This window comes from Rhododendron vialii, chromosome 10a, assembly GCF_030253575.1.
Source record: "Rhododendron vialii isolate Sample 1 chromosome 10a, ASM3025357v1".
Taxonomy (NCBI): Eukaryota; Viridiplantae; Streptophyta; class Magnoliopsida; order Ericales; family Ericaceae; genus Rhododendron; species Rhododendron vialii.
In genome coordinates this window covers 35541142-35565103 of record NC_080566.1, presented here as the reverse complement: position 1 = coordinate 35565103, position 23962 = coordinate 35541142, and the positions used below count along the sequence as shown (strand labels likewise).

The window sequence follows — 23962 nt, the reverse complement described above, 5'->3', positions numbered from 1 at the left end:
CTAGGTGAGTTAAAAGATAGTTGTAAGGCTATACCCATGACTACAAAACTTAGGGTGCCCTCACACCGGCATAGTTCATTTTTCTTTCACACCAAGCAACGTAGGACTTCATTTCAAAGATCTCAAGACACAAAAAAAGTACTTGATTTCTTTTATTAGATTTTCCTATTCAACATGGATCTTGTTTAAAAGATCCCAAAAAGACTACTCCGGAAATTTAGTTTTCATTGAACATGGATGTGAAAATTCAAAGCTAATAAAATTTTAATGCAAAACAAGCTTCTAAAAGGTTTGGTACCTGATGATGTGTTGCGGTGGGCAGCATTGTCTAGCAAAACTTGCACGCAATTATGGACAAAAGTTGATCAGACCTTGGACGTTCGGTGGAAATGTCCTGAAGCGGCCATAGAAGAATAAGAAAAAGACTAGAACTACATGTGTTATAGTAATGAAAAGACATGAAAATCTTAGACATGTCTGGGTAAATGATTTGAAGAAGAATTATAGAGACAATGGATCCATGTAAAAGGCCTAAAAAAAAATGAGACAAAGACCTGTTGCGCGAGCTTAGATCGTTTACAACTTTGAGAGAAGAGAAATTACATCTAAAAAAATGAAAAAGCCAGATTTTGAAAACTTTGTGTATTCTTACACCAAACTGGCTTCTGAGTAGTTAGATTCTTATGATGCATATATCTATAAAGATGCCAGGAATTGTGGAAACCTTGGAAAACATTCAACTAAAAAATATAAAAACCAACATGTTCATAAGTAAATCTAAGATGATTAAATCAAGATCTAGAAGAAGTATGCATGCTGCACCAACATACCACTACAGATGCATCATAGATTCATATCCAAATGTCACTTGCTTCCAAAAATTTTGAATTGGTTAAACACGTAGATGAAGAGGTTGCCTGAAGATTTTTAGTACATATTTTATTTATTTATCAGATAATTGGATATAAGGCGAGCAAATCTAGACATAGGGGAAGTATGCATGATTAAACAACCTATCATCAGAAATCCAAATCTGTAAATAATCAAACACAAAAATAGAAAGAAAATGTGGGAAACAGAGAACTGTACCTTTATGCCCCCCAAAAAAATCAACGATCTGCTTTCCTTCTGAAAATACGAGGAATAAAATACAAACACTTTGATCATGTGATGCAGGACAAGAAGATGATTGAACTTTTATTCTTCCATGAGATGGATTAACTTGCATGGGATGTTGATGTGAAAGAACCTTATATTTGGGTCCCATGTGAATTTGGTGAGGACACCAGAACAGGACCCTTTCACAAGATATCTTCCATACGTGTGCCATCAATGTTTTCATATGTTGAGGGGCAGAGAAATGCTAGCGTAACATGACCAATATGGCGGAGATTCATACGATGAAGGCCCCACTAAAGTTCATCGTTCGAGTAAAGCCTGTGGGGACAAAACGAGGAAGATCATAAATGGGGTTAAACTAATTAATATACACGTCATTGTGATAAGTACCACTTGAGTGATGTGCAATGGTACGTCAAATAGGTGGATATTGGTGTCATGTAAGCAACATGCCCTAAATATTATCAACTCCAACCCAAAAAAGAAGAAAAGAAAAAAGGATGTGACGCGACTGACAAGCAGTGGCATGTCAATTGAATCCAAACAAAGAATGAGACAAGATTGGCTTCCGTTCTATCTAATTCTAACGACATAAACAAAGTGGGTGGATGAAACATCTCCACAAAGAAGAAAGATAAGGAAAAATCAAAGGTTACTTTATCAAACTAAATTTTAACATTGAATAATCGCAATAGGACCTAAAAAGGTCTATACTAGATAGTTAAATGAAACGGCGTCCATAAAATTAAAAGCAACATATGACATATTAGGTAATTGCTTGCCTCTTTGACTGAATTTTCCAACATGATTCTCATGAGACCCTCACAAAACGAGTATGCATAATATCAACACTTCCGGAAGAAATCAAGGGTGAATCTATTTGTACTTCAAGAAAGTAGATATGTTGTAAAATCCACACGAATTGAAAAACAAAAAACGAAAAAGAAAAAAAAAACAGATATAGAACCGGAAAAAAAGAAGAAGAAGATATATGGTAAGAACCCACACAAATTGAGTTATACGACCACTATCAGTATAAAAAAAAAAAAATTTGAAAAGCCCACTATCAGTAATTGGCAGTTACACAATTAGAACAATTCTGAATTCGCCTCATTATAAAAGGCAATGTAGACATAGAATTAAGAGTTAGAGAGAAAAGTGTGGGAAAACCAAGAGGAAACAAAAACAGAGAACCTAAAAATCCAAGGTTGGGGAGCGAATATAGAAGACTCTAAGGTTGGGAGCGTCTTGAACGTGTGTGTGTGTGTGTGTGCTCGTGCGTTTGTGCGTGAGTATGTAAGTAAACCTATAAATACTCCAAAAAGTATCGATTCTGTCATTACTCCTAGTATACCTGTCAATTCATAATTGACGTCAAACTGCAAATGTTCCTTATGCGAATAGCAGGAAATAACATCCCTATACTAAGCACTTGAGCAAGTTTGAGTAAATACTTGTCTAGTTTCTTATCATTACTTGCCATCTTCTTACTTGGTAGCATTTCATTAGTTTCTTTCGGAATTTATATGCTTGAGAGGATTATCATAATTGGGAGCACGCTCTTTCATGATGGGAGCAGCAAGTTTTTAAGGAGATTCTGACTTTACAGCAAGGTTCTGAGGTAGATTAGCCACCCCAACAGGGGGATCCTGCAACTAAGTCTCCTTTTCTCCGAACCTATGTGAAACAAATGTAACAATATAGGCAAAAAAATACAATTTGAATTTTACATTTCTCCAATAGAGAACTTGCGTGGAAGCAGGAAACTTGATAAGGATGGAATGATGCTTACAATTAGCTAGTCAATTGATTGCTTTAAGCAGTCCTAGAAAGAATGAAATTAAGCTTGGTTCATGGTTGGCTTGCCGTCTCAATCACTTAGGCCCACAAATCCCTGCTATAATCGTAGAGTGGCCAAATTCTGACTCTTTCATGTTTGCATACTGCAAATCCTAAATCCTAAACCAAACAATAAGAGATTGAATTTATTCAGGCAAACATGAAAATTCTAAACCTTGCAGCCTTCCCTATTGATTTGAGACACTAAACGCAGTAGGGATTTTCATTGCTTCCATTTACTTAATTGTTCAAATAAAATCCAAGTTTAGACGCTAAAAATCATGTCATTAAACAGAGATGGTTATCTTAATTGAAATTGGATTTTCTACCTTTTCTAATTGTTAAGAGAAACGTATATGAACTTAGGAATTTTGTGTAATGTCAAAGCTCAAGCTTTGACTATATATCTGTGCAAGTACATGTTTGATCTCCGATGTAAGGCATATAGGTTATTCATGTAGGACAGGGTTCAAAGAATTGTCGTTTTGGAAGTTCTAAAGATATGTTTTAAAATTCCATGGTCAGCTGGTTTGTATTAAGCATGAAAAGTCAAAAAGTTAAGATCATCTACCCTTGACAACTCATCAGTAACTTGAAAATGCCCCCTTGTTGGTTCTACTGACCAAGGGCGAGTAGCTTCCCGTCCCGAACTTTTACCAAATGAAACTGGAGTAGATAGGAGTTGCTCTTAGTAGTATTAAGTATTTTGTTTTGGGAATATCAAAAGTAACATAAAAAATAGATTGGAATCTAGATTATAGATGGGGTTCTAGCAAAAATAAAACTTGTATCAAGTTTAATCAAGTGAAAAAAGTTCCTCCATTCCCTCTGTCCAAAGTGTTTATCTTTTTCTTGTGGACTCGCGAAACCATCTATTAAAACAAGATCTGACCAACTCGTATACTATGATGATTCTCAGTCGGTCCTGCAGCTACAACGATGGTATTGATTCCACATAAAAAAAAATTACTTCATGTGCATCATGCCCCTATAATTGTGTGTCCCTACTTTTGTGAAAAAAATCGTGTCGTCATGCCAGTAAATTGCCATATCCATGTCGCACATTTATATTGTTGCTTGCTGTGTCAGCACTGATACATACAAACTGCACTTAAGGAATCGTATACTAAGTTAATTGATATGCAGTCCTACTTCAAACTAAGGAAGCATAAACTTCGATGAATAAGCTTGTAGAAACAGGAGGAACTTCTATTGTGATGATGAGTTTATAGCCAGTGCAAATAGATCATTTCCTCTTTCTCCTTATTAGATCATTTTCTCGGCTTACAATAAATTGCCCTTGCTTTTGACTTCAGGCTTACAGAAATAACAGGAAGTTGGTGATAGCTTTGAATCCTCTTCCCCATAGTGGCTCACAAACGGGTGAAGAAACAACATGTGAGATATGCAAGAGGATATTGATGGACCCACGTTCAAATCGCTATTGCTCCATTGCCTGCAAGGTAACAAGGAAAGCAACAATATAATTTTTACTATTCATCAACATAAAGTATTATGTATACAACAAAAATGCAGAACAATAAGTACTCGTAAAAGAAAATAGACAAAAATGTTCACGTGTCACACACCACCGTCCAATCTACAATAATATAAAAGATATACATGAATCTCTTTAAAGGGACATGAGACAGAAGTCTAAACGGATGACAGATAGATGACAATAGGAGAATTGATAACATTTTTTTTTCCTTTTCACCAAACATAAGGTAAACTTGTTCAATTCTATTTCAGGTCGCAGCATTTATGAAAAAGACAAACAATGCAGAACCTCCATTTCTTGCACTCTGGAGTCCATCACCCTCACCATCACCGCCACCGTCACCGTCACCGTCCCCAGACAGGAATCCGAATTCGAAACGCCCTAGGAAAGGGGTACCTCACAGGGCTCCAATTTCCTGAAGATTTGAGTGAGCTTACTGTTTTCTCATTCATTGTCTTTGGAAATGCAAGCATTCATATCACGCAGCTCAAGTCAGCTTTGATGGAGCTTGAGATATGACTCTATGCTTTTGTGTGTGTGTTTTTCATCCTTTTAGCGGATCTTTTATGCCTTTCCTGGGTTTCTAAGGCACATATCATAAATAAGTTGAAGCACAGAAGGAAAGGGGTACCTAGAAGGTCTGCTCTTTTCTACTTGCTGTGCTCCCGTTGATTTAATAAGTGAAGCATTGCCTTCATGCAACTTAAACTTATAATGTTGTGGTATTTGAAATATGATACTCTGTTTGCTATCTTGTTTTCTCCTTAAATTGCACTTTGGATCCCTATCATGCATAACACTTGTATAGCGACGAAAAGGCATCAGAAGAAGGGAGAGGGGTGGATACTTCACAGCGCTCCCTTTACTAAAGACTTGAGTGTGCTTAGTGCACATAGAATTGGCAAGGGGAAGCCTTCCATGCAGCAAACCAAAATCACAGCACAACTTGAACATGATTACTTTTGTAGGTGCTTGCTCCTGAGCTCTAAATTGAAACCCAAACCTAGACTTCCCTAGAAGCAGAAACACGACATCTAGTCCACAAGGTTCCTAAGCAATCTGACTACTTCATTACGATTGTTCATTTGGTATATGGAAACCTTTTGTTGCCAGCACAAAGAAGTTTGCAAGCACATAGGAACAAACACCATCATTTTTCCCTACTTGCCCCAGCCATTATTTGGAACATAGGAATACACTAAAGATTCCTTGGAAAGTGCACAACTGAAACAAGGTTTTGTGCTGGCAAACAGCAGTGTTCAATGCAAACGTCAATGGTGGTGAAAGGCAGGGTCAAAGTGATTTCAATTTTCAGGCAAAATACTGGTGTCCTAAGTAGCACGACATGGACACACTAACACAATGAATCTTTTAAGCAATTGGAAGACAAATAGAAATATAGTTCGTTACACACGTTTATGTCATAAACTATCGATCTACCATGTATTAGGAAAAAAAATGCCAGCTACTGGATTGTTGTGGCCGCAAGATACCCACAAAGTTGAAGGGGAAATTCTTCTGTACAACCATAAGGACGGCCAAGCTACTAAGAAACAACATGCGAGTAAGATGAGTGTGACTGAAATGAGAATGTTGAGATGGATGTGTGATAAGACTATGGGAGATAGAATTAGAAAAGAAAACCTTCGTGGGATGGAGGGTGGCACCAATAGTAGATAAGATGTGAGAGAACAGACTAAGGTGGTTTGAACATGTCTATCGTACATCAGTCGACGCGGTTGATGCAGTAGTTAGGAGCGATATGGTTACGGTAGATGGTAACACTAAAGGGAGGGTTAGACCAAAATTGACTTTAGAGGTAGTAGTTCAAAAAGACCTAGGTTTCTTGGAGATCACGTAACACGATGCTCTCGGCACAACTCTATGGGGACAAAGGATTCAGGTAGCCGACCCCAATTGATTGGGACTTAAGGCTTTGTTTGATTTGGTTGCTAGTTAAAAGAAAGTAGACCTTACTCTAGAGCTTAATATACTAATACATAATTCACATAGTAATTGTGTTTGATCAAAGCTAGAAGAGTAACTGCATATCTTTTCAGGAAAAAATGCTCCATCAATTTGTTAATCATAGTTTACATCAATCATTTAACAGAACACTCTTAAAATTAAAAAAGTATCAAGAACGAGATATCAATAGATATAAACCTGTCATTGTCATTTTTATCAATGTAAAACAAGTTATTTTTACTGAACTTCTAATGTTTCATAAATGCCTAAAAGTGATGGAAATGCGTGACCTCCAACCAACCATCTGAAGAGTGTCCAGTTCCAAAAACAAAGATGTAAAAGACATGTTTTAATCACCGACACATTGTCCGAAATTATCCAATGGGGGCTGATGTCGGACATGACACACGAGCTTCTCATAAGTGAGTGCTTCTTAGCTGGTGGCGATCATAGTAGTGCTTGGATGGAAGAATTTGCTTCGTCCAGAAGCCCATTTATAGATGGAGCAGATTCATTGAATTGCTAGACTTTCTTATTGTAATATAGTCTACTTGACACAACTTCCGAGGCATAACCCCCACCTGACTCAAGAACCACACTTCCACATACGACACCTACTCAACCACCTCAAGCTTGTCCCCCGGCAAAGCAGTTGCAAGCTCGAACCGAGCCCTAAGTTCCAATCATTTGAGAGGAGTCGCCAACATGGATCCATTTTCCCCATTGATTGCTATCAATGACATCGTGTTCCGTGATATCCAACAAACCTATAGCTTTTCGACCCACCCCCTCCCCTCATTGTTGTCCTCTACCGTAACCATATCACTCCTTCTACTAACTGCATTCACTGATCTAGGACAGACATGTCCAAACTACCCTAATCCATTGTCTCAAGCCTTATGCCACTGTTAAAACGAAAACGACCCCAATACCGATTAGTATTAAAACCCAACGGAAAACATCAGCACACATTACACAAACCACTCTAGGTTCAATAACTCAAAGCTAAATTTAACCCACAAGTATATGCGTATTTCGATACAATGTCCAGACATCAAACTATATATTACACGCAACATATATATGTGGGTGAGAGAGAGAGAGAGAGAGAGAGAGACCTGAGGAGGTGAGCGGGATCGCCATGAATGAACCCTAGGCTACCAATCAGCAACAATGAGCCGTTGCAAGGCCTGAGTACTGCTTAAATGGGAATCGGTTTCTGATTTCTTATTCCGTTTGAAGGCAAAAACTGAACCGGGTCGTTTGACGGTCTAAAGTATCGACTTATAAGGCCGGTTTGGTTTGGCCACTCTCGGTAGTAAACGAGCCAAAGCTAGCTAATTTCCTTAACGAGTCTCTTTAAAAGAGCCGAGCCAATACAAATGAGCCGAGCTTTTGCAAGCTGAGCTTGGCTCGTTTAGTAAATGAGCTCAAAACTCAAGCTCGAGCTCGGCTCGATTTTTGAACGAATTTAGTCGAGCCAAGCTTTAATGAACCAAGCCACGAGTTGCTAGTTAAAATCGATAAAACTAAACCAATCAAAAAGTTCCATGTTTTATTTTTGAACATGGAAAAAAAGTTTGATGGTCAATCGTTCAAATTATTGTTTTGAAATTTGTAGCGAGCAGAAAAATTTGAGATTATGTCGTTCTAAGCAATGTTTTGAAAATTGTTGTGAGTAGAAAAGAAAAAGGAAAAAAAAAATTAGGCGAACGGATCACTAGTTCAACCGCAATTCTATCAAAGTCAAACGGTGGCATCATAAATACCTCAAAATATACTGTAATGAAAAGCATACTCGAAATATTATTATGGCATTTCCTGAATAACATGAGTTTTTGTTCATTTCGTTTAAGTTAATTGGCATAGCCCCAAATCCTTGGGACATATGGTATTGGGAGATTTAAAAGTTGTTCGAGCACTTCAAAGAACAACACTGCAATTAACATGCTTGCAATATAGCTTAACATGGCACATTTGTTTCATTTGTTTGACCATACATTTGTCCAACATAGTTCCTGAACAAATCGATTCAGTGTTACACATCCAAAATCATTGAACCCGAACCAATCGTACCCTTACTTCTTCTATGAGAACTTTGCGACACGTGAAAAAGCGTGTTGAGAACGAAAAATAACGAAGTCACCACCTCTCTCACTCGGCTTTCTTCTATCATTTTCACTAGTAAAACTTAGTAGTCCATATTTCAGAAACTCACTCATCATTTGGCTCTGTTAGTACTTACTCCAACCTATGCCTATGGAATTAGGGAGAAAAAAATTAAAAGGCCCCACACTCACTTTGTGGTCTAAAAGAATTTTCTTTATTGAGTTTCTAGTTCACATATCAAAGAATGGATCATATTCCTAACATTCTCTATCACTTCTTTTCCCATACACTACAACAATATCAGCTACAGAAAATGCTATTGACCGGCACTATCACTTCTAGACTGTGCCCGTTCGATGCACAAAGACAAAAAAACACTAATGTGAACTCTTTTCTTGTTGTTCTCGTGCATCGAACAGCCCGTTCAAAATTAGCTATACAAATGTTATTCACCTGCACATGACACCCACAGCACACATTAGCCCTCATCACTCTCTACAATTCCCACAAACCAGAACCAGACTCCATCCCAAACTCCTCAAACACAAGGCTTGAATCAGCCACAGACGGCACCAGAGAGGCGCAGCATCCGGCACACAAAAACAACGGTGGTACTGCATCAGAATCCTCAATGCCACAGCACCTAGTGTGCTGCCAAACCTCACATATATCACAAGCCACCATTCTCTCCCCATCATCATCCCTCGCCCCACACCTACACCTCACTGTCCAGTTATCAACCCCACTCTCATACTTCAACTCTGAACCCGAACCCGAACCCGAACCGAACCCTTTAACCCGAATCTCAGAACCCGACTCCACCAGTCCAAACAGCACCTCACAGTCTTCTATCCCTTCCATTCCTTCGATTTCAGTCACCACTAAACTCTCAGTGACACAGTAAGTGTCCCTCATTGCATTTTCCACTTCTGATTTTAGATCACCAAATGTGGAGTGCAATGGCAGTACAATGATTTCCCCATGAGAGAATTCCCTTCTTGAAAAATCACGCTCTGAGTCTCTGAAATTCGACACCACACGACAAATGAATCGAAGCAATTCGTCCTCTTCATCCTTAAAAGGCCACTCCTTCACAAAGTGTTTGGTGTCTAGAACAGTTTGAGCTGCCAATTTGATCTGTTGTGATACAGGGTAACCCGTCAGTACATTTCTGTAAAGGAAGTCTACGTCTTTATAAACATCAATCCCTGGAGAAAATGCTGGTGAGGGCACTGGATTATGCACTGCTTCTAGTTCTTGTTCAGTGTCATTGACATGAGAATCTCTTCTGATCTCCTCGATCGAAAACTCTAAAATCCCAGTGGACCTATTCACATTGCGACGAATGACTAGCCCTCCAACAACCACATTATTCATTGATTTCAGAACGTAATCGATCAAACCTGTGTCACCTATCTGGAGTCGGGCCGCATCTCGTGCCTCCTGCCTAGTCATCCCACAGTTAAAACCCTTGTTAGCTACTTTCTTTTCTTTCAGGGCATCCGCCACCACATCTGCTACATGCTCCAGTCTTCGAACCGGCCAACGGCTATTCAAACTCACAGCCACCTTAGAAAACTTCCTGCACTTCACGGGTTTCTCCTTGGCAAAAGACTTAGTCACAGGTTTTGAACAAGAAGCTGCAGAAATGCTAGTGGAAGCAACACTGGCTGATCTTCTCTGAAATGGGACTCTGGACTTGAGAGCGAGCATGAACCTGAGCAGGTCTCTGAGTGTGATCAACTTGGTTTCACTCAAATCTCTGTAGTAACGTATGATGTGCTTGAAATCTCGGAATAAGCTGCCGGTAGTGAAATCGTGAGTGATCTGATCAAGTTCTAAGAAGCTGAGAATTTCAACTGCTTTTTCATACTTGTGTTGGGTTACTCCAAAGCTCCCATTGCAGAATCTGTACCCCCAACGGCCAAACCATGGGTGCCCATAAGCTACCCCATGGAGCAGTCTAAGATCCATTGAGTGTTTCTTGGAATCATCTTCTACTGTTATTTGCCTTCAAAACAAACAGGACCCAGAACAATTTAGTCCATCTTTCATTCAAAAATCCATGTAAATTCTGTCAAAAGCAACTTTTCATTGCATAAGAATCAGAACTTGGACAATTTTCCTTCAAAACAAGCATAACTAAGAATTTTCCCCCCACTTCTAATAAAAACATGCAACTAAAATGTATGAAATAGCAGCATTTCCATTCATACGAATAAAAGCTAAGACCATTTTCCTTTGAAACAAATAAAACCCAGAAAAATTTAACCCATTTTCAGTTCATGGAAGTACTACAAATCTTGAGATTCAGACAAAACAACTGTAGGTGATTTCTGTAATTTCTCTATTTGTTCCACATGCTGAGCTGGCAGTTGGCTAGTTTGTTTAGTTTCTGTGATTAGTTTAGTCCGTTAGTTAATCTCAGATTAAGAGAGGAGTATATAAGCTCCTGTGAGCTCTTTGTCTTCATTGAAGAAAGAAAGAAATCGAAAACAGTTGAAACCCTAACTCAGTTCTGTATCTTGTTTGTGTTTCTATATGAGTATTGTGTTGATTCTTGCACATTTCTTCACAAACAAAACCCAGAAAAATTCTGAGCCTTTACACAACTCATAGACCTAGTTAAAATCTCTAAACAAAAATATTATTGTACCGGGCATGAAGATTTGAGCAGATACGATCCCAGAGATCCATGACTTCTCGACCACAAAGGTACTTAGACCCGCCTTCGATCCCATTGATACAGATCAGATGACCGAAACCGTTGCAGTGGATCAATCCGTGCAGTAGATGGGTTTGCAGATCAAAAACCCCTTCATCCAAAGGCTTATTCCACTCATCGTCCACCGGGATTATTATGTGATACTTTCTTTTGGACACAAAATGGTGACTCCAACCTGCAACAGAATTTTAAGCCCAAGAAACACGCAAGAACATTGATGATAAGGACCCCAAAAAAGTGCCTAGAAAATGTAATGTAGGGGCGGAATCATTCTGGGTAGGCCTTGAAATTTCTAAATCGTATCAAGAATTGAAGATTTCAGTTCGCAAAGCCGAAAAATCCACTTGAAATTGAGAAATTGAAGCTTTCCGATTAAAGTCTCGCAAAGATAAATTCTAAAATCAACGAAAACCCCTCAAGATTCCACGTAATTCCTGATTTCCCAAATCCAACCAATAAATTGAAGCTTTCAGATCAAGAATCTCAAAAATACCCAGTATCAAAACGAAACAGAACCTATAGGTTTTTTTTTCTCTAAACCCTGAAGTCCCACATCAAATCGAAGCACATTTCGCATTTCCAAAACCGAACAAAAAACTCTGTTTTCCCCCCAAAAAAAGAAATCAACTCAAAAACTGAAGCTTTCGAATCAAAATTGGACAAAAACGCAGTTCAAACCTCAAGAAACCCAACCTTAAAATCAAACCGTAGCTTTCAAGTCTGAATTCCACAAAACCCAGTTCTAAAATCAAAACTCAGTATCCTCTCGAAAATCGAAGCTTTCAAATAAAAAATTAGTCAAAAACCCAGTTCAAGAATCAAGAGAAAAGGGGGTACAAACTCACCAGTGCTACGGCAGTGATCGCAAAATGGCGTGAGCGAGTGCTTGACGCTCTCTTCAATGGTGTACAGAGGGACCAGAAACCCCCTGTTCTCGTGAACCAGAAACGTGCTCCAAACTGGCATGCCGTCCACGTTGTACTCCTCGGGCTCGGAGCACTGCCGGAGGAACACCCGGATGTTGTCCCGGAACGGACCCGCCGGAGCAATGGGGCAACCCGGGTGGCCGAACGTATGGAGCCCGTAGATCTTTGGGCTCCGCTTTCGTTTGTTGAATGCTTCCAATGGTGTCGACATTGTTGGAGCTAGATAGGTGAAAGGGAGAGGGGTTTAGCGAGAGAAAGCAAGATTGAGAGAGAGAGAGAGAAGGAGAGAGAATCGAAGTTAGTTGTAGTCTTGTAGAGCTTGCAAAAGTTTGTTGCTTTGTGATTTGGACTGGTAGTGTATTTACCCGCTCGATTTGGGGGTGGTTTGGATTGACGTGAATGCCCCTGGTAGTTCAGAGAGCTACGTTCGTGATTGGGGGGTGTAATGGTCATTTGATACGGAATCCCAACGGTTTGGTAGTTCTTTACGGTTGAAGAGGTTTGGGATGCGGCGACTAGACGCGCACAACCTTTTGCTGACGTGGAGGAATAAGGTTGTGTTTGGATGGAAAGAAAAGGGGACGGAAAACAGAATATTATTGGTGTTTGAATGGAAAGAAAAGGGAAGGCAAAATTATTGGTTGATTTGTTTGCTGAATGACTGTTTAGAGCTTGCAATAGTCGAAGGAAGAGAATTTTGTTTTGGGAAATTAAAGTAAGAAAAATCTATTGTGGTCTTGGCCTGAAATTTGGGTGTTTGCTCAATCATATGATCTCAGGTTCGATTGTCCTCGCCAACAATTCTTCGGTTCACCTCACCCCACGCGTAAACGTGTGAAATGACTATGGGAGGGGTTGTAGGGATTAGTATGAGGTGTGCGGAAACTAGCATTGGACACCCTGCATTACCCAAAAAAAATAAGTAACAAAAATCTGGAAAAGAAGGATTTTTCTGTGTTTTAAAAGGGTGGAAAATTACGCACAATGTGTTAGTAATAAGGAAAATGAGAAAAGAATAAGGAAGAATTATAGGTAGAAATTGAGTCTGTTACATGTTGTCGATTATGGGCCTACTTCTGCATGATGTCCGTAAGTGTAGTTGGTTTTTGTAGTGTTAAGTAGATGAACGGAAGGAGAGAGAGAGAGAGACTGCATGCTGTCCATAAGTGTAGTTGGTTTTTGTAGTGTTAAGTAGATGAACGGAAGGAGAGAGAGAGAGAGAGAGAGAGAGAGAGAGAGAGAGAGTGCATGATATCCATAAGTGTAGTTGGTTTTTGTAGTGTTAAGTAGATGAACGGAAGAGGAGAGAGAGAGAGAGAGAGAGCTGTGCCGGTTCCGGAGGGATCACCGTTCGAACGAGGAAAGATTTGATGACGCGGTGGAAGATGGTGTGGTCGTAGTAACCCTCCAAGCAGAGCCGGGCGAAGTTCCCGACAGCCTTGGGGGACTCTTTGGGCCATAGCTCTATGTCCAGTGGTCCGTAGGTCGTCTGTGGAGGTTTTAGAAATCATCATCATATTCATAAATGGTTCGGTATTGGTTTTGAGGTATTACCCCCATTACCTGCATATCAAAGCTTATCGACTGGACACACCATACGTGAGCCAGAGAAATTCGGACCCTGATTACCACTCATTCAACGGCCTTTCATGCCGGCCAGTCAATTCTGCACTGAGATGGATTTGGATCTATTTTCCTGTGAGCATCTATTGTGGGAATCGGGTTGTTGATTCCCGAAATTTTAGAACAATCTGAGTCATGCAATTCAGTGCTCATGAAATTTTCACTACATGAAAAGGACTTGTCTTTGTCAATTTTGCTGGCCCTCTCTCCTTTCTGATTGTGCATTGGGAAATGAACGGGATGAGAACTAAATTTAGTTTACTAATTCATTCGTGGGACCTCTGGCTGCTGCATTTGCATCCTTCAATCTTTTGATGCCGTTCATTTACAGTCGGTGGTGGTTCTCAATATATGCAGGTGGTGAAAGTATATGGAAATGTGTTTTCTGATGAGTTCCACTCGCGTCTAAGGTTCAACCACAGGGCTATTGTTGCATGTGCAGATGCCGGTCCACCACATTCAAATGGAAGTCAATTCTTCATAACCTTGGATCGTTGTGAGTGGCTTGACCGTAAGCATACCATATCTGGAAAGGTAACAATGACATCATGTATTGCTTCACATATCTATCGCCATTTTTTGATTTTGGAACTTATTCCCCTCTTTACAGGACTGGGGATTCAGTCAATAGTCTCACAAGGTTGGGTGAGGTTGAAACTGAAATTGATCGGCTATTGGATCCTCCACCAAAGATAACCTCTGTCGAGGTAGAATATTATGAAGCCTTGAAAATATTAGCAGTTGATGCTTTCTAGATTAGCACTTCAGAGATATGTAGTGTATTGAAACTTGGCAACTCACAAGGAGATATAAACGCATTTACGTACCTATATATTATAGACTATAGTTTCTATCTTTGTGTTGAAGTAGATTGTTTTTCATGGTTTCTTTGTAAGTCTACCTCCAGGAATCTCCTTCATTCAGCAATGCTAGGGTCTTCTGTAACGCAGTCAATTTTGTTGCCCGGTATGGAATTTCTGCTTTAGGTGGTATGGAATCCTTTTGATGATATTGTTCCTAGAGCAGTGCCTGCCAAGGCTTTGCCATCTTCCACAGTTGATGTTGACAACAAAGCCTCGAAGAAGATAGCTGTGAAGTAAGTTTCTGACCTCATATTTGGTACAGAAAGCAGTTCTGCACGTAGTTGAAGTCTCGATGCTATCGCACTGAAGTACTACTGGTAAAAAGATGATCAATTTGCAGAAAGCTGAACTTGCATCTGTGAAGACAAAAATTAAGAGTAGTCATGATGTCTTGAATGATCCTCACCTCTTGAAGGGAGAAGGTCTGAGTAAAGAATTGGTAAGAGTCCGTTTTTCTCTCTCTTTCTCATATGGTCTGATAAGCTACAGGAATACTTCTTGCAAGTATGTCCGTCCTGTTTCTATTAGAGCTTACCCAGCAGTATTGGCAAGACAGTATTTTCCCTTGTTTTTTATCAGATAGATTGCATTTACACTTTTGACGGAGAAATCAGTTTCGCTTTCAGTATGTTGGTCAAGTCACTTTGTTGGTCTCTGTGCTCAAATTGTGTTGAGTACATTCATCTATTTGGGGCTGGTACAACTAACACGTGCATTACCCACTAATGCAGGCTGCTGCCAGGAGTGGAATTGTAATAGCCCTAACCTCTGGCTCTTTGGCCCTTCCCAAGGCCCGCCGCGGGTTTGGAGTCCCTATGGGAGGGCTGCCATGCCTGGTTGCTCTCCTCCATTGGTTTTTTTATTTAAGCAAAAATTTCTGGTATTATGTGCTTAGCATTCTCCCACTTGACAGCAGAGTTTCTTACTTTCCCAAAACTATTGCTATTCTTGCTTACATGCGATTTGCAATGTGAAACTTATCATTAAAATTTCTCGTCTCGTTCTTCCCACGATAATGTGCCACTGTGTTGTCATCAAACGAGAAGAACGAATTATAGCACTTAAAGGTTTTCCTTTGCTATTTAAATCTAAATCCTCAATTAATCAGTACATCGGTCATTATCGTACTTCAAAAACCTTCTTGTAGGATCAAGCGCTTACCATCTTACCAAAACCCGCAGGTAGTGGTAAAGGCGCAACTCTATTTCCTTATACCATAGCGTAGCAGGCCCCAAGCGCCACGGTTCGACCCGCATGGGCAAGATGCTGGCCCGCAACCAACAATCCCCCCCCCCAGCACCTGCCCGCAAGCAGCATGCCATCCAGGGGAGTCGAACCCGCGACCTTGGCTCTGATACCACTTGTAGGATCAAGCGCTTACCATCTTACCAAAACCCGCAGGTAGTGGTAAAAGCGCAACTCTATTTCCTTATACCATAGCGTAGCAGGCCCCAAGCGCCACGGTTCGACCCGCGTGGGCAGGATGCTGGCCCGCGACCAACACTTCTCCATGTATCTCTTGTTCTTTTTCATGACTCTGTGAAGACTGTGATTTCCCTTCTTGCTTTTGGCTTCGACGTAGCTTAAACTACAAATTTGCTTGTGTCGCTCAATTTGCCCTTAAGAAAGTGACACGTCAAAAGATCATCTGCCCTTATTTTTTCAAGTGTGGCGAATTTTTTTGTTCTTATCTGGTGCAAATGTGTTGGCCTATATTTTGGATAAGTAGTATTTGATCAATCAACTATGTATCTTTAAATCTTATAACGTGAAGATTCATTTTCCCATCATCACTGTTACCTGCAGGTGATGCACAAGAGAAGAAGCTACATAGTCCCACTGAAGAGGTGGAGGAGAAGAAGAATGCTCCTGGGGAGAGCAAAAGCGCAAAGAAGGATAAGTCTTCAAAGGAGGCTAAAGAACAGCAGGCTCATCCCAATGGCACTGACCCCACAAATGAAAGTGATGAAGCTGCTGTGACTGAGAAGGCAGAAGTAGATACAACTGTTGTTGATGGGAAAGAGAAGATAAACAAAGTGGCATGAATGAAGAAGAATAACAATGAAAGCATCCTGAACTCTAAAAACTGATAGTGTGCAGTGCTCCCTTAGTTCATCTCTGCTGTCGAAAGGATTCAATTCAGGGTATTCTCAATATGCTTTCAAGTAACAATGTCAAAGGGTTTTTGCTATTCACCTTTCTCCTAATATTGTACTTGTAAATGGACAAATAAAGATAAACAAATTAATAGTAGTATTACTTTGTCATGACCCAAACCTAGAGGTTGGAATCCATGATAGCTTAGGGATTAAGAATCACCCTAGGCCTCTTCTCACTCTTGTTTCAAAAACAGGTTACTACCAACTCTAACTCAAAGTTGCTCATCACCATAGCTCTCGTTCTGTTTTGCAGGGGGTGTGGTCTTTTAAAAAGGAAACATACAAGTTAAAGGTACAAATTATTTTTGTATGTACTTTAAGCATTGAATGTATAAGAACCATAGAACCAAGGCATATACAATGATCATGGGGGCCCAGTAAAACAACAATCACAAAGTGTGGGTAATGTTGAAGAAAATTGTTTCGGGTAGGCTTACCGTGCTCCGAACAAAACCGTTTTTGGGCAGGCATACCTTGTTTTGTACAACATCAAGGATTGTTCCAAAGTATTTTGTTGCGCAGTTACCCAAAAGGGTTCGAAATGATGGGCAAGATAATACTCAGACGTATATCCCATTTGCATGGGTGATCTGTTAGTGCAGTTGGCATGAAACCAGTGGAAATTACCATTTTGATTCAGGATATTGGAATAGATTCCAGAAGGCCACAGTGTATAGATTCCACCACCTATGATAACGTTTTGAGTTCTCTAGGGGGAAAAGGCTAAAGAGATGTGCATAATTTCAGGAGTCTATTTGCTCCTATTGTAGGATTCAACTTGAATATTCTAACTATTTTGACAAAATTCTGCTATTGATAATTTTATTGATTGATTGGAAAATATGGTAATTGGTATGCCTCTAAAACTTGGATAACCGAATGATTGTTCTCTGCAACTACATCTCCTTCTGCAAGTTTAACACTTGGACATCGTGATCAGATAGAAGCAGATGACAAGCAAGTCTAAAATAAACATTATGTAGTGAAGATTCAAGGAATTCTAGATATCTTTTGTCTCTTACTTTCGTTTGGCTTCAATTAAATGTGTGTCCAGCTTGTGGAAGACACCGGTGGGGAAAATGTTAACAATTCCATCAACAGATTTACCTACCACATCTCCATCCCTGATGACTTGGATGAATTTTGAATGAGAAACTGAATTTTTATAAAAATCAAGATTTTGCAGAATGTTCATGATGGATTCCCACTATACTTACCCTGATTCTTTTTCTTTGTGTAGACCGTTGATGGAGTGATTGATGAAACCTCTACTTCTGATCCATTGGGTTACAACATGTCCACCTTTCTCCAAAATATTAACCTCGACGATCAATCTTGTTTCACTTCTCTTAGAATCAAAGCATCTGAAATATGATAAGAGGATCCAAAACAATGTTCCTCTCAGTAAGCCAGAATTCTTGTTATCACACTTAGTGGTTTTCGTCGTTCATATCCTTTCATTACATAGCTGCTGCCAGTGAGGCAGCTGCTAGGAATGCAAAGCTTGCTGCCGCCAAGAAATAGGAGAAGAACCACTACAACCAGCAGTAAGTGCGTTATCTTACTTGGGTATGGACATGTACTTTTTGGTCATTTGGTTAATGCAGTATAAACATCTGAGTTTGGGTTCACTGGGATATGAACTTCAAAATAGGATTTTTTTTTTTTTTTTTGGCTTTCCTTGATCACAGAAAAAACAAGTTGTGTTTAGGAATTCTTAGATTGCTTTTATATAGATGCTCGAGCTTTGACCATAAATCTGTGCAAGTACATGTTTGATCTTCGATGTTGTGAGGCATATTCATGTAGGACAAGATTCAAAGAATTGTTGTTTTGGAAATTCCAAGAGATATGCTCTAAAATTCCACGGTCAACTGCTTATTCCACAGAAGACCTGGCATTGTACACAGGAGATTGGAGACATGCCTAAAGTGGAAGAGGTTGATTAAGCTCCGAAATCATCTGGGTGGACCGTTGATTTCATGAGATTACCCAGAGGATTTTATCTGAGCAGCTCTGTTACTTAATTTCAATTCATGCATATGGAATGAGGGAGAGAAAAACTGAAAGGCCTCACTTACGTTGTGGTCTAAAAGAATTCTTTATTGAGTTTCTAGTTCACATGTCAAAGAATGGATCATCTTCCTGACATACTCTTATCACTTCTTTCATACAATACAAGTTTACAACAAATCCAGAATCGTGCCCGTTCAATGCACAAAGACTAAAACACTAATGTGAACTCTTTTCTTCTTGTTCTCATGCATTGAATGGCCCATTCAAAACTAGCTATAGAAATGTTATTGACCTACACATGGTGAACAACACCCACAGCAAACATTAGCCCTCATCACTCTCTACAATTCCCAGAAACCAGAACCAGACTCCAGAGAGGCACAGCATCCAGCACAGAAAAACAAGGGTGGGACTACATCAAAATCCTCAATGCCACTAGCGTGCTGCCAAATCTCACATATATCACAAGCCACCATCCTCTCCCCATCATCATCCCTGGCCCCACACCTACACCTCACTGTCCAGTTTTCAGCCCCACTCTCATACTTCAACTCCAAACCCGAACCGAACCCTTCAACCTGAACCCTTTAACGCAAAAGAGCTAGAGAAATGAGTAGAATATGGAGAAGAGAAAAAACCAGGTGAAGGATGTCAGGTAGCAGCAGAAAGGTCCGTACTGATAGATACCGACGAAAGTTCACAAAAGAAATCTCACAATATACTTTCAGGTGTTGGGTCAAAAGTGAAGCATTGAATTGCAAAGGTGAAGAAAGTCATAACTGGGAAATCTTCCCATCCAAAGGCTTCACCACCACCAAGTTAGAGGAAGAATAAGAGCTGGACTCCACTCCAGCAATTGAACCTGCTTTCCAGTTGGTTTACTAAAGTAGAATTCCACCACGAAGGGCTTGTTTGTTATTTTTCATCTGTGCTAAGATCACCAATTTTAGAGCGTGGTTGTGTATTTGGCCAATTTTTTTTTTGGGTAAGTTAAACAGAATTGTGTCCAAGTTACAGTCGAGATTTGTTCGATCGATTTAGGTCCAATTTGACTAGTTCAGATCGATTACTTTCAAACAGTTACCATCTATTTTCATATTCAACAATGTGTGCAGGAAGGGCTTGTTTGTAATATCATTTGTGCTAAGATACCAATTCCAGAGTGTGGTTGTATCTTTGTCCAACTAGAAGCAGTTCAGAATAATTACTCATGAACAGTTAGTTAAACGGTTACTATCTATTCGGGTGTGTGTACTTGGCACGTCATTCATTGCCATGGCAAACGAAGGTTCAAGTCGTCGTGGGTGTGGGGATGGCAAAGGCTAGCGGGGCTAACTCACGACAGTCGAATGCACCCAACGTCTTGTATTCTGATCAAAGTAGTAAATCCACAAGTAGTGATCCGAAATATCTGTTGAAGGTTGTAGGAGGAGCTCACCTGTTTGAATTGCACAAGCGGTATAAGGATCATCCTCTCGAACCCAATCAAGCGGACACGCGATCTTTTCATTGACCCAAATCCATTTCTCTAGAATATGACTCCATTAACACGACGACTACCAGCACCAAATTCAAAGTGGAAGGGAACAACATCAAGCTTTCTCCATGAATGTGTGCCCGAAGTGAAAATTTCAAACGTGTAGTCGTAGAGCTCGGCGTCCTCCTCCTCGAAGCCATCAAGGTGGTCTTTGTGGGTTCTCAGAAACAAAACAAATGAGGAAATAAAATGAAAATTCAGAAACAAGCCAGTGTAAAACGTTCCTCAGATATCAATTGAAAAAAATAATCTAATGATTCTTTTATTACTGGGAAAGGAGAGAGATGTACCTGCAGTTGTCGGAGAGAGAATTTTAGAGAGAGAGAGAGAGAGAGAGAGAGAGAGAATTTTAGAGAGAGAGAGAACCAGGCGATTGAGGGACGGCGACCGGCGACCAAAAAGGACGGCCGTGGAAAGCCAGGACACGATCTTTATTTATGTCGAGCGGCACTTCGCCGTTTCATTCTACGTCTCCTGTCTAAGGCTTTAAACGCGAGTTTGCTTTGGAATTGATTCAATGTAGCCAAGCCTATTATTATAAACACAAAAAATTCATTTTACTTCTCGATGTGATATTGATTCGTCTCCAAATAGAGTGAATTTTACTAGGTTTAGTGTTCTTAATGATTTCTACGGTATGAACTGTTTAGATCTATGAAATAAACCTGATAATAAGTTCATATTTGATAACTAACGTGGCTTGATTGTTTTGTTTGATTTGATGTAGCCAAGACCATTATTATAAACCCAAAAACTTCAATTTACTTCTCGATGAGATTTCTATTCGTATCCGATTCGAGTGAATTTTCCCTATGTTATTTTTGTTATTGATTTTTACAGTATGAACGATTTCGATCTGTGAACGAAATCTGATCTGAGTTCATATTTGATAACAAATGTGGCATTACTGTGTTAAACACACTTCGCAGGTTGAACCTTGGAAGTCTGACTCGCGCTTTAGAAACGCGCCTATGTTTTGGCATATAAGACCTTCCCCCTTCGTCGAGCTGCGAATCAGAAAACCCAATCACGTTGAGCGTCAATGGAGGTTCTTCATCCTCTCTCCTCTTCACTTCTCCCACCTCCACCCATCATCCCCCCTCCTCCTCCTCTCTCTCTCTCTCTCTCTCTCTCTCTCTCCTCTCTCCTTCTGCTCATGCTCCTTGACTCAATCTTCTTCCCGCTCTTTCTCCCTCTCCATTCCCGCTTCTTTCCTCACATACCCGAAAACCTCCAGACGACTCTCTCTCTCTCTCTCTCTCTCTCTCTCTCTCTCTCCTCATTCAAGCTCAGCACCAGTGTCACAGGGAAAGAAGAAGCTCCTAATTGTCTGTACCAACGGTGGTGACCAAGCCATTGGTACTGACAAGGGTGGTGATTTTCGCAGTACTTTTGATGGGTATGATGAATTTATTTAAGAAAACTTCAGATAGAATTTGGTTTTTTTTCGGGTGCCCTCTATTCAGTAGATTATTTGTGAACGTTTACTTTAGAGATTGAATTGGGATTAAATGTTTGTACTCTGTTATGCGTATGGTGAATTTGTCTAGAAAAAATTGAGGGTACTTGGGTAGTATTCAGGAAATTGCGAGTGCTAGTGGAAAGACGGTGGCATGGAACCTAACGATATTGGGAAGATTTAGGAAAGAGCAAGATTTGATGCAGTATCGGATAACAATAGTAAGGACTTGGATGTTGTGAGGTTGTTGACTTTTGATAGAGAAAACTTGAGTTTGCGTATTAAATTTTATGGCTTCTGGTTTTGCCCATTGCCCATTGTAATTTGGTGCTTATTTTGTCCTTAAAATTCGGTATTGAGGGTAAGTTCATGTGGCATAAAGGGTGTTCTTCTGGAGTTTATTGGCTGGCGTCAACATGTGCAAACCGATGATGGCAGCAGGGATGGACTTTCGAGATTTGGGTTTGTTTAACCAAGCATTGTTGGCTAAACTTGCATGGCGGATTCATCAAAGTCCAGATCTTCTTTTGAGTCAAGTCTTGAGGGCTAAATATGGTAGGGGAGATTTGTTCTCGAAGGCAAAAATTCAACCTGGTTGTTCGTGAGGTTGGCACGTCTTATGTGGGGTAAGTAGTTGTTGGTATACTCGCTAAATTTACTTGTTTTAATTTGCAATATGATGTATTTGGTCAGAGTCTTTGTTGCATTATCCAATGTCAACTCCTGCTTATCATTTTACAATTCCCCCATCGCCAATGAAATTTAGTTTAAAGATGGTTGTTCCTAGAGAACCAAAGTATTTTCAAAAGAATGTTGATCAGTACTTGTGGCATGTCATGTGCCCACGTGAAAAGTGTAAACAACGTAATAGTGCTAGAATTTTCTTCAACTGCTTCTCAATAATGCTTGTATGAGGTAACTGGTCTAGAAATCTTTGATTGATCGTATCCTGGTATAAATCATCTCCCAAAGAAGTAGCTGCATCTTGTGATGTCGCATTTGCCATGCTTGCTAATCCTGAAAGTGCAGTGTGTATGTTAGTATTTAATCTTATTTGCTTGGTTGGTATGTCAATTTTGCTAGTTATAATCGATTGTTGTGACTTCTCAGTTGCTTGCCCCTTGTGGAGAGCATGGAGCTGCAAAAGGAATGAGTCCAGGAAAAGGGTACTATTTCCTTGTCTTGTCTTTCATGTAAAGCATTAGGAAATGAGCTGTCCGTCCACTGTCAGCACTCTTGGCAGCATACCGGTGTAAAATCACTCTTAGGCTGCCAGTTACTAATTGGTTTGAAGAGAGTTACTTGAGAAACCAGGCACCTTCCGTTTCTTCACTAGATTCTGATGGGCCTAAATTTCAGGCTTGGATGAAGTAATCTCTAGAGTTCATTCTAGCTTGCTATGTTGACAGTTACAACAAGCAAAACATGCAAAGGCGCTTCTCCCGTTTGTTTCCATCGTTGCTTCATATGAGGTCATATATGAACTTAACCTCAAAGGGCTTGTTTGGTCATTTGTAGTAGGGTAAGTAGTCCCGTTTGATTTAGAGAACCATATGAATTGCGATGGATCGAAATTTATGTCCATTTTCTGTCTTAAACAACCTTTATAGTGTTGGGTGAGGCTGTTTGAACAGAATGATGTGGATCAGGTAGCTGAAATATTTTGGGCTTATGGCATTTAGTTTTATAGTCTTATTGCTAAAAGAAGTCAATGTTAGAAATGCAGTGTTAATGTCTGTTGGAAAACCTGTAAGAGACTAGCTGGCAAATGCATAAATTCATAGCTTATATATAGACAATCTCATGGTACCTTCTCATTTGTTAAGAGCCATGAAAAGACCTGTTCCCAGTTCATTAATTCCATTCTACGGCTTTTAAGCTTCCTCATTCCAATCTGCTTCATACATTTTTTGAATCGCGGGGACGGCCCACAAGAAGGTTACATAAGATGAGAGGACAGCTCGAACCGTGTTGATTTCGGTTACGGTGAGTGGGTCTAGTGGGTGTACAGGGCTTGAAAACTTTGGTCTCTAAGACTGATCCAAACTTGGCATGGATACATAATCAACTACTCCTACTTTACATTCACCTGGATCTGAGGTTTTTTTTTTTTTTTTT

General features: G+C 40.0%; 1 protein-coding gene, 1 long non-coding RNA gene and 1 pseudogene across 2 annotated transcripts; 1 reads left to right on the top strand and 2 right to left on the bottom strand.

Annotated features, from left to right (window-relative positions):
• Positions 1-2628: 2628 nt before the first annotated feature.
• On the bottom strand, positions 2629-7717 carry LOC131302665 (uncharacterized). Its single transcript, XR_009191864.1, has 2 exons — positions 7546-7717; positions 2629-4414 (listed from the first exon to the last, which is right to left on the bottom strand). It is a non-coding gene; the product is annotated as an uncharacterized LOC131302665 (long non-coding RNA).
• Positions 7718-8748: 1031 nt separating this feature from the next.
• On the bottom strand, positions 8749-12490 carry LOC131302663 (PHD finger protein MALE MEIOCYTE DEATH 1). Its single transcript, XM_058329414.1, has 3 exons — positions 12107-12490; positions 11193-11436; positions 8749-10547 (listed from the first exon to the last, which is right to left on the bottom strand). The coding sequence occupies exons 1-3, from the start codon at positions 12396-12398 to the stop codon at positions 9032-9034; spliced, it is 2052 nt and encodes a 683-aa protein (XP_058185397.1). The 5' UTR covers positions 12399-12490; the 3' UTR covers positions 8749-9031.
• A 1373-nt stretch (positions 12491-13863) lies between these two features.
• Positions 13864-15342, top strand: LOC131303174 (peptidyl-prolyl cis-trans isomerase CYP57-like; annotated as a pseudogene).
• Positions 15343-23962: the final 8620 nt, after the last annotated feature.